The sequence below is a fragment of the Sparus aurata genome, chromosome 20 (genome assembly GCF_900880675.1).
Source record: "Sparus aurata chromosome 20, fSpaAur1.1, whole genome shotgun sequence".
Taxonomy (NCBI): Eukaryota; Metazoa; Chordata; class Actinopteri; order Spariformes; family Sparidae; genus Sparus; species Sparus aurata.
The window spans coordinates 13,254,628-13,273,982 of record NC_044206.1 but is presented as its reverse complement, the minus strand read 5'-3'; the positions used below and the strand labels follow the sequence as shown (position 1 = coordinate 13,273,982).

The window sequence follows — 19,355 nt, the reverse complement described above, 5'->3', positions numbered from 1 at the left end:
AAATAAATCTGGAAATAATTTTATCCAGTTCAGAAAATTGTTTTGGGGGAATTTCTACAGGGAGTGCCTGAAATAAGTTGAGGTATCGTGGGAGAATATTCATTCTTACAGAATCAATTCTGTGACTAAGACTAAGGAAAGAAATAGAGTTCCATCTGTGTATGTCGTCTTTAATTTTCGTTAAGAGGGGGCCATAATTTATCTCTGCCAGCGTTTGAATTCTTCTCGGCAAGTTTATTCCGAGGTATTTTAACGACTTTTGATCCCAGTTAATATGAAATTTCTCTCTAAGTTGCTTTGTGGGTTGATAGTTAATGGTCAAAATTTGTGTCTTTTGTATATTTAATTTATATCCTGAGTAATTACCAAATTTTTCTAGGACGGTCATTAGTTTGGGGAGTGAATTAGGAGGGTTACTTAAGTAAACCAACACGTCATCGGCCCGTTTCAACTCTCCCCCGGTGCCCCAAGTTCACAGTCTGGACCACTAACTGCACTGCAAACTAAGCTAACTAGCTAATGGCAGCTAAATTTAGCAGCAGATAGTGGTTACTTTGATTATATGCTGCCCCTTGTTGTTTTGAGTATGAATTTGACAGGTGGCTTGATAGTGGCCTTAGTAGAGTTATATCAGCAGACACATCAGAAGTTATCATCTACTACTTGAAAACAAAATAGATTTTTTTTTCATCTTGTGCCATCAATCACTTGAGAGATACAATCCCCTTTTATCCTGAACAATGGATAATTTTTGTGTCTCGCAGGGTAAGCCACGCCCTGTCGCAACTTGGTACAAGGATGGCCAACCCATTGACCCCAAGATGGTCAACGTTCGTAGCTCAAACGTAGACAGCATCCTCTTCATCCGCTCAGCAGAGAGAGACCACTCTGGGAAATATGAGCTGGTGCTACAGATTGAGAACATGGAGGACAGAGCCACTATTGACATCAGGATCATTGGTATGGTCATCTCTGCAGCTGGAAACATCCATTGCTGCTTGTGCTGTAATGTTGTTTCTATACATGTCAGTGTCACTGAGAACTTTTCAGGCAAGACACCAGCTGATTAGGTAAGACATTTTAACAAAGACATCACCATGAAACTTTGACAGTTGATACGTACATTGAGACAATATTTTTTTTTCTAATTACCAGTTTAAAAAATTAAAGTAAAAGTAACTAAAGTCCAATTCACATGTGCAATTAAATGTGTTATTGATAACACTGATAACATGGCAATTACATCATAACACTGCAGTTGTTCAAATCATCTGCCCTCTTCAAGTTGCCAGTTGTTGCACTAGCTAACATTGCTAATACTAGTTAGCAAACGTTAATGTTGCTCATAAAAATAAAAAATTTGACATCTGTAGATGTAATACTTAAAAAAAAAAGATTAGTCTACATAAAAATGTTATCAATATGACCTTTGATTTCTTTACACATATTAAAATTTTAGTTCACATGTGAAAATGTGTGAAAATATGAAATGTACATGTTAAAAAAACAAATTTCACCTGATTTCGTGTGTGGAAAATCTACTCCACATACGAAAAAAAAGCCTCCATATTTGAATGTATGTAATTCACATGTGGAAATAAATTTGACATGTAGTAATTTTTATTCATACATAAAAAGAAAAAAATTACAAATCAATTGTGAAAATGTCCATTTCATGTGTGACAATGTGACATTACATTATCTTTTGACTAGTTAAAACATTTAAATTACTTGTGAAATTGTGACAGTGGCATGTGCAATTTGTTTGGGTCAGGGTTGGAAAATCTGAAATGTATCTGAAGTGTATCTGAACATCTGACGTGTGATCTGTTCAGACAAGCCTGGACCTCCTGTGAACGTGAGGGTGACAGAACTCTGGGGCTTCAATGCAGCACTGGAGTGGGAGCCCCCGAAGGATGATGGCAACTGTGAGATCAGTGGATATACCATCCAGAAGGCAGACATGAAGACGAAGGTGAGTGAGGGAAGAGGGATGGCTTTTGACACCAAGATGGTCCCAATAGTAACCTGTCAAAAAATGTCCACTTATGTGCAGCAGGCTCAACAATAATGCTGAGATAACCTCCAGCCAGTGTTTGCTGCATTTGTAATCTTTGTCTTTTTAATGCAAAAGCTCAAATTTTCTCCCTCTAGGAATGGTTCACTGTTTATGAGCACAACAGACGACCAAACTGCACGGCTTCGGATCTGATCATGGGCAACGAATACATGTTCCGCGTCTACAGTGAAAACCTCTGCGGCCTGAGTGAGGAGCCGCGCTTCAGCAAGAACACGGCTGTCATTGCCAAGACAGGTGAGTGCACATGCTGATATGTACAGTACAATATATGTGTGTATGTGTTTGAATGTTTTTTTCCACACATTACTGGAGATGTCGAGTATACTTCACATTTCTGCTCTGATTTATGGGTGTTGACTACATTTGCCTGCCCTCCCACACTTCTCCATAGGCCTGGAGTTAAAACGAAACCCCTACAAGGAGAAAGACGTGTCCTGTTCGCCCAAGTTTACTCAGCCTCTGGTTGACAGATCTGTGGTGGCCGGATACAGCACTGCCATCAGCTGTGCCGTCCGAGGCTTCCCCAGGGTAAACATGCATGTTAAAGTAGCCTGTGGAGCATGATTCACTGGTGGAGGCTGCCAGTTGTCACAAAGAAATGAAAGTCTGAAGTTGGCTGTAAGAGCGACTTGTGTGCAGATTTACCGACAGTAATAAAAATAAATCTACTTAATATGATCTATTACTCATTTGTTTATTAATGAGATTGTTTTTAATTAAAGCCTAAGATTGTCTGGATGAAGAACAAGATGATCATCGGTGAGGATCCTAAGTACCTGATGCAGAACAACCAGGGAGTGTTGACCCTAAACATTCGCAGGCCAAGCACCTTTGATGGAGGCAAATACTCCTGCATGGCTGTCAACGACCTGGGCAAGGACGAAGTGGAGTGCCAGCTGAGCGTCCGAGGTAAGAACAGAGTGGAGGAGGTAATTGGAGAGCAAGGTGAGTCTCTTTTGTTGTGCAAAACACAGATGATTATTAGGTGGTAACTTCTGATTACAGGACACACACTAAAGCACACTCCGGTGTGATATGTAAGAATTGGTCACCTGTTTAATGAACAGATTAACTGCTAAACTGCTGCCCTTAGCTAGTTGGCTCAGTTAGCCTGGCAGCTCGAAGTCCAGACTGGGAGCTTTGGGACCAGGAGGGTGATGGTGTTGACACCACTAGCACAGGAGCTTTCGACCAGGATGGGCCAGAGCTAGCTGGTTAGCATGCTAACTTCCTTAGATATCACTGCAATACAAGACAGAAACCATCAAAATAAAACAATTAAAGAAATGTAGTTTAAAACATCCAAAAATGTACTGAAATTATCAACAGAATATGATGTAATAACACTTTTTACATTGTGTTAAAGAAAGCTACGTACTGTGTTGCAGAGGTATCTACTGAATGTTACCATGCTAGCCATCTATCACTGGGCCTGAAACCTCTTCCTCCCAGCAGTTCAGGTTTCTGTGCTAGTGCTGTAAACACCAACACTCACCCAGTTGTCTGGCTAGCTACATGGCTATCAGTGCTAACCAGATAACCATAGCTACAGTCATGGATGTATAAACAGAATATAGTTAGCAGTTGTTGGCAGTTACTCTTGCGATATAATGCCACCTATATGTTGGAGTATGAATTTAACAGGTGGCCAATTCTTACATAGTGCACCTTTAACTTTTGAATGATTTTCAAAATAAATTCTTTCATATTCCCCCTTTTAAAGCTAAAAGCTCATTGTGGGATATGAAGAAGATTGTTACATATAACATTTTTTGCTTTACATTCGAGCTCGTTACAACAAAACCTAACACTCATCATCTGTCCTGTTGTCCCACAGTTGCTGTCGACCCAGAGAAGAAGTGAGAAACCGAACAGCAAAGAATGTGAAATGATATGAACCAAACTGAATGAACAGTGAATGTAGCAATGTTTGTAGCGTACACACTGTTAAGAGTAATTCAAATAAAATGTAGTCATGCCTGCCATACTTAAATATCTAATTTGCTTTTATTTGACTTCTCATGTGCATGTTGTCCAGCTCACAGACCTCATTCACACAAAATCAGAATCTAAATAATAAAATACATATCATATTATTATTGTTAATCTTAGAGCTGTTTTTACAGCTGAGAGGCACCTTTCTGTATTTTTGGCACATGAGTGACAGTTGTCTGCGCTACACCTCCCTGGAGTAGTGTGCTCTCCTCCTGTGTATAGCCACTCCTATGCTGAACAACAGCGCCACTGCCAGGAGGCCCACTGCCACTGCAAGAGCAGTTACGACACCTGTGGGAGACAACCATCCTTATTTAGGTACATGTGAATGCAGAACATTTGGAAGCTTTCCAGAAGCCTTGATAATTTTTAAATCAGACAGTCTGTGCAGAAAATCCGCACTCTGGTCCCCGAAGTGAACACAGGAATAAACATATTGCAGTGAAACCTCAGTGATGCCAAAATATGTGGAAGCATGAGAATGTATCCTCACCTGTCCTCGACAATTTGGTCTTGAACCCGCAATCAGCCTCCCAGTCATCTGCAATGACATCCTTCACCAGCTCAGTGAACAAGGGCAGAGGGCACGGGTTCAACCCATTGCATCCTGGCACAGGGTTGGGGTAGGGGTCGCGCAAAGAGTCATTGCGGTAATACAGCTCCAGAGAATAGGAACTGGGGATTTATTAGGATTAACACAATGAGATGACACCCAGTTTTGGTTAGTTTTATATAAATTGATTTGTATCATGCGCTAATTTGGCCATTGCATTCCTGGATGCCTGCCAGATTTCCATCGAATTGACAAGGAAAAAACTGAAATGCACTGGAACGCTTGGATGCAATCACTCAGAAATGCGGGTGTGTTTTGGCCGTCTGACCTACATAGTGTAATTAAACATGCAAACAGAAGAGAGCACGTCGTGACAGGACGTCATTACCCATCATACTCCTGGTAGAACTCGAAGAGCTGACAGGCGGCATAAGGAGGAAGTAGGCCGTTGTACACGTCCAGAGCCGCCTGGAGGGTGATGAGTGTCGAGTCATGCTGGAGTGAAAAACAAACATCACGCCGATAATAAACAAGGAGGTGAGGAGACATGAAGCAGTGGTTTGCACAATAGATTAAAATGTGTGTGTGAGTGTGTGTGTGTGTGTTGGACTTACAGCTGAGTACATAATGAATTTGAGAGGGCTCTCTTGCTCTGCAGCCCTGGAGAAATTCCTGAGAATGGCATTTAGTAGGACCCCTGGCAAATTAACACATCGGTGTCAACGGTGCAAATAAAATTTTTCCCAAACACCAACACAATCCGTTTGACCTTGTTGAGCACCTTTGTCTTAGTGCCACATCATCTTTGTCCCATTAGCTCGCATGTGCTAATATGCTTTTGGGAAACCCCCGACCGAGCACTTGACACTGTCAGAGAAGTAAACAAAGCCTCGGCCAGCAGTCACAGCAGCAGAGCGTTTTTTTTTTTTCTCTCTCTTTCTAGTAACACTTTCCTCAGAGCTCTGCTTTAAATTAATTGCCTCTAAATGTGAATCCTCACCTCCCGACAGCCGGGCCTTCTCTTTCCGCTTGTGACTGTGGATGCTGTACATGACCTCAAACGATGCGACTCTCTTCAGGGTGTCCACAACATCTTGGGTGGCCCAGCGTGGGAGAGTCAGGTTGTGGATCCTCTGCTCAAGAAAAAACAAGATTCATTACCCGGCATCATGCTAATAACCACATTACACAACACATGAACAGCAACAAAAGGGGCTTTAAATGGCTGTATTTCATCGTTTCTATTATCCCGGCTATTTTTAGCGCCGGTCTGAAGATAACAGATGCTCAATTTGCAAGTGTGAATGAGCACATTCAACCTGGCCTAGAATCCACCCATCTCACAATGCTTTAATTATCATTTCAATATGTTGTCCTATTCATGTCTTACTGTATGTATAAACCCACCCCCCACCCCCCCACACACACACCACCACCACCAATACCACGCTCCATCTCCCCCCCCCCCCCATGTCTCTGCAGATGTGTCAAGTAAACAGATCCCTTCTCGTTTCCCTCACCGCTCTGCAGCTGCTGTTTGTGTCAGCAACCGAAGCATTTGTAAACCGGAAAACATACATAGAGGCCCCGTTGTGTTTACGAAATATCAAGTGTACCTGACATGTGAGAGTGTCGTAGACCCTCCATATTTTTTTGCCAACCAGTTTGGGGACAGGATAGCCAGTGTGGTTGGAAAGCCCCTCCACAAAGTTCTGCAACGTGGAGAAAAGAGTTAGAACGTTACACTCAACTAACTGTGGAAGACAAATTGGTTTAATATATGCATGTGGACAAAGACTGAAGAACGGACACATGGTGTGGAGCACAAACAGAACAATTGAACACGGCATGGACAAAGTACAACAATTGTTACTTAAACAAAAAATGGACATTCTTCAGAAAGCAGCTAGTTTACAAATAATAATAAATAAATAAATAAATAACTTTTGGTTTATCATACTGTAATAACAAATTAATGTTATCATAAAAGTAATACTCTTTGAAAGTCCTTCTTAAAGGGTCACTAGTAAATTGCCTCCAGTGATGTTACTCAGCGGCCAAGTTGCATTTTGGGTAATGTAGGTACCAGGCTGGTGTAACACTGCTGGACTCATTATAGACAGTTTACATGCAAATGATCAGAATCGATACAGCAGAACCAGAGATACCACCTTTTAAATCCACCCATTCTTCCTCCTTTAAAAAATGTGGTGCCTACATTACCCACAATCCAACTTGGCCACTAAGGGACATCACTGGAGTCACTTCGTCAGATCACATGCAGCTTCCTTTAAAGCCATTAAAGGTTTATACTTCTGTTTTCACATGTGCAGTAGTACTCCTCAAGAACTGTAAACACACTAAAAATAGGTGGATTACCCTTTATCTAAAGGAACATCAGCTAAATGTATGTAAAAGGAAAAATGTCAATACCCAAATGCTGTAACATTCTAAACTGAATGTGGTCTGAGGTGGAGCTCGTTTTAACATTTTAGCTCTGTAGTTCAGTCCAGCGGTTTCAAACCTGGGAGTTTGGGGTTTTCAAAGGGTCACTGCGTAAATCCTGGGAGGTTGTAAGACGACTAATGCGCTGATGAAGAAGAGAACCAAAGAAAGCTTTTTTAAATGGAACCCTGTGAGAAGAGTAGAAGGGGAAATCTTTCTTGCAACTCAATCTTAAACACGACATGAGGCCTCACCTACACTGCTTTTTGTCGGGGGTCAAAAGCCTGAAAGGTTGGGAACTACTAAGTCTTTACGCATTAGTGCTTATAAGCTTATCTTGTGATTTCTCTGTGAAAATTCTCGATCTGTTACGTAACCACGCTCTCCAGCTGTCAACTATTGTGGACTGAGAAGTACGTTTCTCCCTGAAATGAAGTGGGTTTTATGTGTTAGGTATCATAAAATAAATAAACAAATAAGTTATGTTTGATTACAGTAAAATTAAAGTCAGTTAGTCTCTTCACATTCTCACTCATAATACTCTTAACATGTAAATTACCATTTTTATGAGTTCCTTTGTTTCGGGGGTTGTTTCAGACCCACAAAAACAACTCGTCAGTTTCAGTATTTAAAAGAATTGCAGACATTAATCTCTTTGTGGTGTTTAATGATTCAGTGATTGCTGTGAGTTCAGCTCTTGGTCAGACAACGCTGTGAAGAGCGGCACCATTTTGGTTCTTGTGTCAGACTTGCAGGTACTGTGCATCCAGCAGAGGGTGTTAAAATTCAGTGCAGGAGGCCCTGTCCTCGTCTCAAACGCCACCTTAGTAAGCAGCACATGGGACTCAGTTTAATTAAAACATTTTCATTGTAATTCTTAATCTAATTCAGTCCAACCGTTAATTAGCGTCTCGGAGAATGTGAGAGAAATTGCACTGTGCAGCTTTTTCTAGGCAGCGGAGTCACCGTGCCTGAGAAAAATCACTGAGAGGACATGATGTCTACGGCAGAACTAACACGTCCACTGGAGGTGCTGATAGCATTGGCACTGGCAACTGTGAAGTATATATTGCACTCTGCGGCGAAATGTGCATTTCACAGCTTTTGCTAATTTACAAATCAAGGCATGGGTAAGCAGAACAGAAGCAGCTGAGGAGAGGAAGAGTATTATTCACAGCAGTTTTGATTATATAATTGTGGTGGTGGGAAAGAAAAAAAAAACAACAGATCTGCAGACAAGTTTTTAGTGGTTATGAGGCACATGACTCATGGAAAAGTGATGTTTAGCACGGACTGAGCTGTGAGCGTTCACGTCACTGAACAGCTGCTGAGAACAAGTCACAGTGCGGGACTGTCTTCTTCTGTGGTTTTGTCTCACCTGGTGAGCCCTGAGGAACCTCTGGTAGGGCTGACTCTCAAAGGTCTCCGTCATCAGCGCTCTGAACCTCGGACAGTCTTTGCCCGGAGACCTCAACAGCTTGAGAAATCGAAAAACAACAGCACAACATCAGTGGGAATGGTGCACATTTACTGCAGGTACTGCAAGTCTGCTGGGCACAATTATATGTTCATTTCACACTTTAAGACAGTGGGGGGGTGTTCAGCTCGCCAGGTTCACCGCTGACGTGAACATAGACAGCTGCCACGGAGAGAGACTTGAATTAACTTGTGCAAGTTTCTGTTCAGCCGAGCTGCATAAAGAAAATATTTATGTGGCTCTGCAGCCCACCTTGTCCTGGGCCCTGGGGATGGTATGCACGGGAATAGGCCGCCACAGTAACTGGGGCATGATGGGAGCTGGGCGTCTGGTTGGAGGGAACATCCCAGCAAGGCAGGCCTGGGCGCTCATGAGAGTGCGGTCGTAGTCAGTGCTCCGGACGTACAACTGCAGGGAGAATGGAATTAAAATGCAAGCATATGTTGGCGCTGAGTCCAATTGAGACGCTCAGGATTAGTTTACTTTCGCACAGAAAGTGGAAATGCACTTGGACTCAAAAGAACTCCATTTGCATTTGCGGTTGTTTCTATTTTTATCTGATAAAGATGCTAAATAAATGCGCCCGGCAAAGCGGCAGTGTATCATGAGTGAGCTGTATTTATCCCTAGTCAACTGAGGTATTCCCTTAACATGAAGAGCAGGGGAGTCAGAAGAGATCCGAACGGATGAGGGGAGGGAGGGGGAGAAAGATCCCTCTCGCTGTGATCTCTACTGACACCAGCCTTCGCCCATCTATATCTCTCTGTCACCCTGTGTCAGGTTTTTGCACACAGTAAATCACGCTGATAAGGTTGGATGTTCCTGTGATGCCGAGAACGCTTCTCCCCCCACCCCATCCCTTTTGTCAAATTAAAACAGACATGGCAGCGCGGGGAAGGGTACGGCGCAAGTTGACTGAGACTTGGGCGACAAATCGCCAATGACAGGTACTGAGAGGAGTTGTTATTTTCGAGGTAATTGCATGTTATTTAAGAGAGGGAGAAGAGGACCAAAGGCAGGGATGGAGAGACGGGGGGAGGAAGAGCAGGAAAGAGGAAAAAAAAAAGGAAGACAACAAGGGTAAAGAAAAAAAAACAGAGGCAGGGAAAAAGGAAATCACATCTCCGTGGATGACAGTATGCTGAGCATGCAGCCCAGGGGCACACTGAGCCTACATGCATGCTGCCAACTGCACTGTACATCGAGCCCAGGGGCGAGATTAGCACACATGTTAGAGCGCATTACAAGGCGACGCCGGTGATATCACCGATGTGAGTCACGCTCATTAACTTAGTGTATGTTGTTGCAGCCATTACAGATGGTGACCGGCCACACATGAGCTTAATTTCACATGTTGGACCAAAGGAAACGTGCGGCGACAGCATTAGGTGACACTGAAGCACACGTCAGCAGAACCAACACCAGGGGGGGGAAGGAAACTGACATTAACACGCAGACACTGACATGCATGCACACAGATGAACACCGACCTCTCTGGTGTTGTAGTCCTCGCTGAGAAAGTTCCCGTAACGCCTCCTCAGGAACCGGCCCAGCTCAAACTGTTGTTTCATGCCCAGCTGAAAGGAAAAATCACCAGCACTGTTCAGTTATTTATTTATTTATTTATTTTTTAGTCCAATCTGACCTTTCGCTGAAGATTTGGCAGATTTAAGGTCACGTTCGACATATTTGCATGAAATGATAAATTTCAGCCCTTCTGCTGGGGAGCCAGAACTAATAAGTTTGTTCACTGTAAACTGGCTAATTGCCTGAGAGGAGAACAATGTTCACAGTGGGAAGGGATTTAATTAAAGGTCTCCGACGAGCCTCACTCCCATCTCAAGATTTAAGTTTATTATTAGGAGCTGATTTTATGTTGTACAGGTCAGAAGTGAAATATACAGTCATTTTTATGCAATTGCACTTAGCCTAATATAGAGATACAAAAAGGAGCTTAGCCTTCACAGGCCTCATTCTGTAAGTGCCCCTCTGTAAATAACTTGTGAATTTCTTGTCAGATTTTATATGATTTTTTATTTTCATTTGATGTTTTTAGACTACGGACAAGTAAGTTCAGTGTGTCAGCCAAGTTCACGCTGGGATGAGCTCCTGTTTGGTGGCCGTGAGGTGCAAAACAACAACATTTTACATAACACAAACACAAAACAACTTTTGCAACTGCCAGTTTTTTGAGACTATTGAGGTTCTCTGAGTATTTGGCTGTAAGAACAATAAACTGTTTGCAATGCGGCTATTTTTGTTTGAGGTCACACTCAGGGTGGGAAGCTTGGATGCGGTGATAGCGTTGCAAGTTGCGAGTCGCATAAGCATGAAAATCTGAAAAATTGTTATAATTTCACCATTTACAAATCAGAAACTTAATAGACAATGGGTAGAGAGAATCTGGTTGGAAAACAACATATTTGATACCTGCTAGCTAACGATAGCATTCAACCACCTCCTAGCAAACGTTACTGTTGTACAGTGTTACACAATACAACTGGAAAAGTGGAATTAAATTCTACAATAGCAACTCACACCTTGAACACATTTCAAGCGAAATGTGCTGGATCTAATCAAACAGTGACGTCAGCTTAAAACAGGCTGATGCTAACTTTAGCTAATGTGTATCAAGCACATTGTTTTATCTCCGAATAAGATGCTTCCAGGTTTTATACTAGCCTCTCAGGTTCTGTGACGAATGTTGCTAGCAGCATCTGAGCTAACTTCTTGAGGAGCTGCCATAGTTGTCTTTAACAGTAACAGTCACTTCTCTTGCTTGTTACCACACCTAAACCACGGCCATAGCTGCTAGTAGTGATTCAAGCATCCTAGCATGGTAGGTGTTACTGTAAAGTTGCTGTGTTTCTAATAAGCTATTCTGTTTTTGTCCAATGTCATTATGCTTTACTCACTCGAATGTTCACAAAAGGTGAAATATTAAGGAATTTTAGTTTAGTTTTTTTTTTATTATTGACAGAATGTGAACAACAGTTCTAATATTTTTTGATATTATGTGTTGCAAAGATTCATACAGAAATTAGCATGCTAACCAACTAGCCCTGACCTAAGCTCCTGTACAAGTGGTTTGTATACCAACACTTCCCCCCCGGTTCTCCAGGAATTTCCGGTCTGGAATGCTAGCTGCACGACTGACTGAGCTAACTAGCTAACAGCAGCTAGCAACAGTTAGCAATAGCTGGATACAATTTGAACTTTATTATTATTATTATTATTATTATTATTATGAGTCAATGCAAAATGTTTTATGATTAATTATTGTTATATTTAAAATATTTGAAGTTAATCTAACTCAGTACTCCCCTATGATGCTTTACAAATTAATGATCATTCCCCCCCCCCCCCCCCCCCCCCACACACACACACACACACACACACACACACACACACACACACACACACACAAACACCCAGTACCTCGGTCAGCTGTCCGAAGCCCTGAGCCCACACCTCCTCCCCATGAGGATCTCTGGGATACGACTCAATCGGAGATCGATCACCATGTCGGAACACCTTTAAAAGTCATAACAGATTATGCAGACATCATGCTGCTGCTCCAGTCATTACACTGTGTAATTAAAGGGAAAACAAGCCCTGAGACAGAAGTCAGAAATAGAAACGTGTGATGTTGGACAGCTCAGCCTGGATTTGAGACACAGAAGAGTCATTTTGATGATGACATCAAGACAAACAAGCCAGAGCTGCTCGTTTAGTATTATTAACCTGGGGACTCACTATCTGAGGAGTCAAACATGACACACAGGCTGATTAAACTGGATTATGGACACATGTAACTTACTCTGATAAAACCTCACAATAGATGCAAACCACAAAGCAGAGTCAACAAAGTCATGGTTTGTTTTTAGTCACTGTCTTTCTTGATGCGAAACACCTTCTACTGTAAGAGTTCAACACAAACTCAACTATATCAGACTTAAACAGAGAGTCATATAAGATAGAATGATATAGCTGAATAAAACGCATTCAAAAGAAGGAATTAGGAGAATACACATAAAAACACAAACACACTGACGAGACAGTAAACAATAAAATGTACCTGCAACAGACTTATGTGTGAGTGGAAAAACACACTGGAGTGAAATATGGAGCAGTTAAAGTACTGAAAAGGATAAATAAAACATACAATTAAATTAGAAAAAAAGTCCCATCCGAAGAACAACATTTGTGATTTTCACTTAAATCCTCAAATTGTCTTTTTTTCTTTTTTTTTTTCACTCTGAACTGTGGCGTGAAAAGAGAGATATGCAAAGAGGTTTATGAACAAAGCGGTCGTGTCTGGGAGAGATACGCTCGACACTGCTGGAGTTCGGGGCTCAAAGTAATCCTTTGTGACATAAATGTGTAAATATAATAATGCTCACTGAGCAGAAAAATGCAGCATAATCAGCGGCGATGTACAGTAATGTCACTCTTGTGCGATACAAAGTGGCTTCCAGATGGTGTTAAAACTCGAGCTTTCAACAAATAAATCTTGTCAGTGATGTTGTGCAAACACTTTTTCCCCGTGGATACACGGTTGTGAGGAAGCTTAAAAAGAAATCACTATAGTGTGTCAAATAGAAAACTGGGTAAGACTTACAGCCACGACAAACTTCCGCACCCGACACTCAGTCGGGCAGACGCAACAGAGGAGAAACAAACAGCCCAAACTTTTCTGGAACTTCCACATTTTCTGGGGTTTGTCGATGTGTACCTCCTTCACACAGCTCTGCTGCTTTGCACGAGGGAGAAAGTGTGTTCAAAACAAATAGGATAAAAATCATTGCGAGCATAATATGACACACACTTGTACATTTTAATGAGGCAGATTGTGCAAAATGTGTCTTCTGCATAAGTCATATGGCATAAAATATGCATGCCGGGTTGTGTTTTTAAAAAAATAAATGAAAAAAATTGCTATATCACAGCAGTGCACTTGTCCAGCATTAACAATATATGGACTGTGATGCCATAAAACAAGCACATGCACAACAAAACGCCCTGTCACAACAGATTTAGTCAAGGGCACATGCACTTACCTCAGCGTCGCTCATTCACACGTTGTGCAGTTTCAGTTAAACGGGTTATGGACAGGAGGGGGACAGCCGCGCATCCCGAATCTTCAGCCATGCCCCAGATTGACATTAAGTGCATGTTCCAGTAAAGGAGGGAGCGCTTTTATATCCCTCCTACCTGACCTCCTGTCTCCCTCTCTCTCCCTCTCTCTCCCTCTCTCCCCAGGGATTTCTGGTCCCAATCTACTCCATCGCGACCAGAGTCCCAATCACTGTCTCTGCCAATGTGCAGAGACAAGACACCCACCCCCCTGCCTCCCCCCCTCCTGGCAGACATATTTGAGTCAGCCTCTGAACTTAAAAATACATATTGGGCCCCTCACTGTAGATAAATCCACTTTAAAGCCGCACTCACACAGTCTGGCTTTAAAGTATGACAAAGAAACGGCCCTAAGTTAAGAAGCACCCACCTGGCTTTTTTCGAAATTGCACTCCTACGCGCGTAAACACACACATGCAACACTCGCCCGGGGCCCACAAACATTCATTATAACTCGCTGTGTCATCCGCCGTGGGTTTGGCCCCAAAATTACAGGGCCCGGAGTGTTTTCCCTGACTAGACACACATGTAAGTATCTGTTAGCATCAAAGCAGCTTTGTGGGGATACAATGGGATTAGCGAGTGTGAAGATGCGGAGCCATACAGCGTTTGACATCATGTTTGATAAGTGCGAGATAGGGATCTGTTGTACGTTGTAAAACACAGCTCGGCAGTCACAGAGGAGGGGTCGCCAGCGCAAACGTAAGTGTTCTTATCGGTTCATCAAGACGTAATGGGGCGCACATGCAGTCCCACACACACTAACAGGACTCAGGCAGCAATAGAAGTCGGCTCAATTTCCCTTACATACATTTGGTCCCGTGTTTTGCTCCATATGGCTTTTTCGTGCCACAGGCGTCCATCGTCAACATAAAAAAAAACACATATTCAAAGCAACATTATGTCACTTTTTTACCTTAAAACAACAGCTTCACAATCATTTTGATGGTACAGTGTCTTGTAACACCCCCCCACCCCACCCATCACCTGTTTCTGCACTGTGTTTAGGGAGAGGGTAGGATCACAGTGGCAGACTCAGGATGTGTGAGGGGCAGGGCTGAGATAAACAAAAAGGGCACCATCTGTGGGGGAACTAGAACGTTGTGTTTCATTTCACCTTGAAGGGCACTTTAACACATTTTATCTAACATAAAGGCATCCAGAAAATCGCACAAAATGCCAATTCCTACATAATGTTGCTTTAATCCATGGGTGACAAATAAACATGGGCACTGTAGTTTATTTATTTTAAATGTATTTATTCCAAAATAGATGTCCTGCAGCTGTAAATACTTACAAAGCAACCAGAATCTGTGGCTGAAAATAGTCTCCAGCAAATACACTATTTCTCCTGTTCAGTGCTGTAAAAGGAACCTAAAAGTATTACTCAAGTAAAAGAAGACAATACACTATTCATATTCAAAAGTGAAAGTCCCCCATACGAATTGTACTTGTGTTAAAGTCTCGGAGTATTTTATATTCAATATACTTAGCATGGCATCCCCTGACGTATTTATGTGGCTTATGACTGCAAGTGAGTACAAAAGGAGACCAACTATAATAACCTTGGTGTGTGTGTGTGTGAGTGTGTGTGTGTGTGTGTGTGAGACTGTGAGAGGATTGCGGTACACTGCTGCTATAGATAGCCAGATAGCCAGATAAAGAGAGAGAGAAAACACACAAACGTGCGGAGTGAGATCTGCACAGTGCCGAAGAGTAACAACAGACGTCTGCCCGAGTCCTGAGGTCCATTTCACGTTTTCATCTAAAGACTGACGAGCGCTTTCAAAATGGTTCCAGCTAACAGGCGCAGAATGGGAAATTATGAGCACGTTTCAACAGCAGGAAGTTGCGTTGTTTTTTTTTTCCGGTTGTACAGCACTGTGTCGGTCGGTAAAGCATGAGGCAGGTGATATTATAGATTTGCGTTGAAGAGAGAAACTGTGGCTCTCCCATTTATCTTCTGTGGAAAATGTCCATCTTTAATAGCTTAATCTCCTAAAACAGCATGGCACTGTACCAACCAATAGCAGCAGTGATGGAATGTAACTAAGTACATCTAAACGAGTACTATACTTAAGTGCAGTCCTGAGGTACTTTTACTTCACTTACTTGAGTATTTCCATGTTCGGCTGCTTTGTATTACCACTCCACTACATTTTGGAGGCAAACACTGTACTCTTTACTGCACTACATTTATGTGATAACTTTGGTTACCAGTTACTTTGCAGCAGAACCATAAAATAAAATTTTTGAATTGATTTATTTATTTTTTTTAAAACACAGATTCTGATAATCAGAGGAATGCTGAACATCAGTGTAGTTGATCTGTAAACATAATTTGGATGGCCGTTATACAAAGTTGCAACTGCGTGGAGTTATCACACAGTCAAGTATTATTGGTTGAAAATGTTTAGATTGAATTTATTTTGTATTAGCTTCAGTATTAACTGGTTTGTTTTTTAAATTATGATGTAGTTTAATTGACTATTAATGCACCGTGTATTAATGATGGTTGTTGTAAAGTGTTACCCAGTGAGCAAAGACGCCCTGGAAGTACACTGAAACAGAACTGAACTGAACATTTAAAAAATGGAAAATAAAAATTTAAAACCAATGAAAAATGCAAAACTCACAATACTCGTGTAATAACTCTCTCCCTCTCTCTCTCTCTCTCTCACACACACACACACACACACACACACACACACACACAGCAGGTACAGGTTGGCTTTTGAAGAAAACACGCACCTGTACAAATGGGTCAGTGAGTCCACCTGCACTGATCTACAGGACAACATATGCATGCTCAAGAGTCTGAGAGGAGGAGAAGAAAGGAGTTTCACCGTGAGGCCAAGATGCACACACACACCCACACACACACACCGGCATATGCACATGTGCTGCAAAAAACCACTACTACCAGTTCACTGAGGGGTCACTAAACAGCATGCACACACTGACTCACAACCCTGCATCTCTTGCTGTCACTCACACAAACATGTTACACACACACACATCCTTCCTCTCTCTCTCTTTCTCTCTCTCTCCCACTCTCTGTCTCCATCCCTCTCGCTCTTTCTCCTTCTCTCCCTCCCTCTCTCCCGAGTGGCTGTAGTGTTTTTTCTTTTTTTGTCTTTGTTGAAATAATTGCAGTGATTTTCAAGACCGTCGCCATGGCAACGCAGAGGGTTGATGCACATTGACAGAATCTGTTGCAGGGCGACCGAGAGACTGAAAATGGAAGATAAGAGGTGGGAGGAGAAGTGATGGCGTGCGCGTATGTGTGTACGCGCACGTGTGTGTGTGTGTCCTTGTGTGTGTGACAGCGATGATGGTGATGGCGTGGGGTGTGTGTGTGTTGGGGGGGGGGGGGGGGACACTTTCATGTGTTTCAATCCATATGATGAATGGATGGCGACGAGCAGTGTGGGACATCTGCAGCCTGATAGAACGAGGCCCGGGATCAGGAATGAACAGTTATGAGTGTATTGTGAGCGGGGGAGAGAGAGAGAGAGAGAGAGAAAGAGAGAGAGAGAGACAGAGAGGGAGAGAGGGAGAGACAGAGAGGGAGAGAGGGAGAGACAGAGAGGGAGAGAGGGAGAGATGGGGGGGTGAGGAAAGCGGGGTGCTATTTTAGTCCAGGCGTTGTCATGGAAACTGCAGCCTCACTACAAATGGAGACATCCAGAAACACATGGATCGTCAAACAAATGGCGTGCGTAGGGCCCCAGCGTGAAGCTACGCCATGGCTGTGCGACACGGTGCCATCTCAGTCGAACCCACCCACGCTGGCACCCACGCCTCCAGTCAGTCGGTCGGTCGGCCTTCATCACAGAGGCTGAATATCAATGGGAGGGTATAGCTTTTAGGGGGGGTGGGGGGTAGTCAGGGGCTAAGTGACAGGCAATGGTGTCCATTCAAGCGGTGAGTCACGGCCACTCGCTTGCCTGTCTTTTAATTAACAGTCTTTTCCACACTTCCTTCTCTTCCCTTCCTCTCCCTCTCCTCCTCTTGTCTCCTCTTCTGTCTCCCCCTTCGCTCTCTGTCTGTCTCCCGTCCTCTCACTCTTACCCTCTCTCTCGCCTGCCTCTATCTCTCTGTCTCACCCCCCCAACCCTCTCTCCCGCGCTCTGAAGGACGGAGGTATTCCCACATTTCTCCGTTGCTATAGCAACACCGCAGCGAGAACAGGAAAGAGAGGACGCAGGCAGGGAGGAGGAGGAGGAGGATGGAGGATGGAGACGTGGTGGGGGTAGGGAGGGGTGTGGAAGCGGCCTAAGATGAGGGGATGTGTGAACAATGCTAATGCTAACGGTAGCGAGCGGCAGCGGCAGGCAGAGGAGCCAAGTGCTGGTGAATTCCCCTCTCGTCGCATCACGCTGGGCGCCGGCTCACATGTCACATCCACATTTGCATAATTGCCAGTGGGAATCTGTTTGCTCTGTATGTCGCTACGGTCATTGATATCCTCCACAAAATGATACATGAGACACGTCTCCGCTCAGCCGTTTTCCTCTTTCCTCTGTGACATTGACCGACTCTGCGGAGCCCCCATCTTAGTTCTGGCTCTTTCTTGAGCATCGTTTAGGAATAGAAAAAGAATCAGACGGGGCTCCTGTGTCAGTTTTGGGGCTGAATCGTTGGAGATCAAGCACATTTTCCGATGATTCAATCATCTCAAATCGATGCGGGTCAAATGACCCACGAGTCGGGATGATGTGTCTGCTCGGATTAAACACACACAAGCCATGGGGAAGACCAGAGCTATTTCATATCGGTGTCATCATCCCATTCAATCAGGACCCAACGCAATCTCATTATCTCTGCATATATATATCGTAAGGCGTTAGAACAAAGCACTGTTGCATCAATTTCCCAACATGTAAAGATTTGTAGCGAGCGGCAAAGCTCATGTGCCCCCGCAGAGGAGATGAGGAGCGCCCACATCCAACTCGCTTCCACGGCACGTTTGTCTGGTCGACAAAGTCGTATGAAGCTCACAAGATTCATATCAGCGCAGAGTGAGGCGAAATACACAAACACACGTTGCTGTTTGGAACGTGGTAGCGGTCTGCTGCATGTCAACTGTCTCCCCCGTCCTCTCCCCTCAATCAATAACTCATCTCTCCCCGTCAATATTGTTCTCCCCCATGGGACAAAAATGTCCTTCTTTAGGACAGAAGGAGAACAAGCGAGCTGGGGGAGGAGGGGAGAATGGATGCGAGAGACAGAAAGATGAGTTTGTTCTGGATTTGCGTGTTGTTGTCGTCGTCGTGTTATCCGCGCAGGGGATCTCCGCGACTTTGGTCAGCGTCCAGTGAGATACCCCCACGCGCTGATCTCAGAGAAAAAAAACAATGTTTACAGACAGTGACGAAGCAGTTTCCTTCAATAACTCTCAGACATTTTGTCACACACGAAACCGGCATCCCACCTGTAAAGGAAAATACGAGTAAGAGTGAAAAAACAACAACCGGAAATCCACCATTTTTGCTCGGTGTTACTGGCAAGGACTTTTTCTCTGAATTAATCCCAGAATGCTCGTACTTAACCAGCACGTCGATATCACTTTATTAAACTTCATTTAGCATAGATTTTAATCTAGCGGAATGTGTTAGCCAATATCCAGAGTGTGATCTAAAGTAATAGTTTAATATTTTAGGAAA

The 19,355-nt window shown here is 43.3% G+C and overlaps 2 protein-coding genes across 36 annotated transcripts in view; one reads left to right on the top strand and one right to left on the bottom strand.

The window, feature by feature from the left end:
• Positions 1-4,062, top strand: part of LOC115571277 (myosin-binding protein C, fast-type-like) — a 28,648-nt gene extending 24,586 nt beyond the window's left edge. For all 35 annotated transcript variants that reach the window (XM_030400603.1, XM_030400606.1, XM_030400569.1 and 32 more), the window contains 6 exons: positions 765-960; positions 1,836-1,975; positions 2,155-2,314; positions 2,472-2,608; positions 2,803-2,989; positions 3,918-4,062. In XM_030400603.1, coding sequence (XP_030256463.1) covers positions 765-960; positions 1,836-1,975; positions 2,155-2,314; positions 2,472-2,608; positions 2,803-2,989; positions 3,918-3,943 — 846 coding nt within the window. In that variant the 3' untranslated portion in view covers positions 3,944-4,062. The remainder of the gene's footprint in view (positions 1-764; positions 961-1,835; positions 1,976-2,154; positions 2,315-2,471; positions 2,609-2,802; positions 2,990-3,917) is intronic.
• An 86-nt stretch (positions 4,063-4,148) lies between these two features.
• On the bottom strand, positions 4,149-13,843 carry LOC115571278 (testicular acid phosphatase homolog). Its single transcript, XM_030400608.1, has 12 exons — positions 13,611-13,843; positions 13,172-13,303; positions 11,989-12,084; positions 10,041-10,127; positions 8,803-8,958; positions 8,452-8,550; positions 6,245-6,340; positions 5,629-5,761; positions 5,243-5,325; positions 5,017-5,123; positions 4,569-4,750; positions 4,149-4,366 (listed from the first exon to the last, which is right to left on the bottom strand). The coding sequence occupies exons 1-12, from the start codon at positions 13,623-13,625 to the stop codon at positions 4,257-4,259; spliced, it is 1,296 nt and encodes a 431-aa protein (XP_030256468.1). The 5' UTR covers positions 13,626-13,843; the 3' UTR covers positions 4,149-4,256.
• Between the last annotated feature and the right edge of the window lie 5,512 nt (positions 13,844-19,355).

Coding starts and splice junctions, on each gene's coding strand:
- LOC115571278 (XM_030400608.1), bottom strand. Junction 5,762..6,244: donor ACGACACTCTCACATGTCAG/GTACACTTGATA, acceptor TTTCTTGAGCAG/AGGATCCACAACCTGACTCT. Junction 5,326..5,628: donor GAAGGCCCGGCTGTCGGGAG/GTGAGGATTCAC, acceptor TTAATTTGCCAG/GGGTCCTACTAAATGCCATT.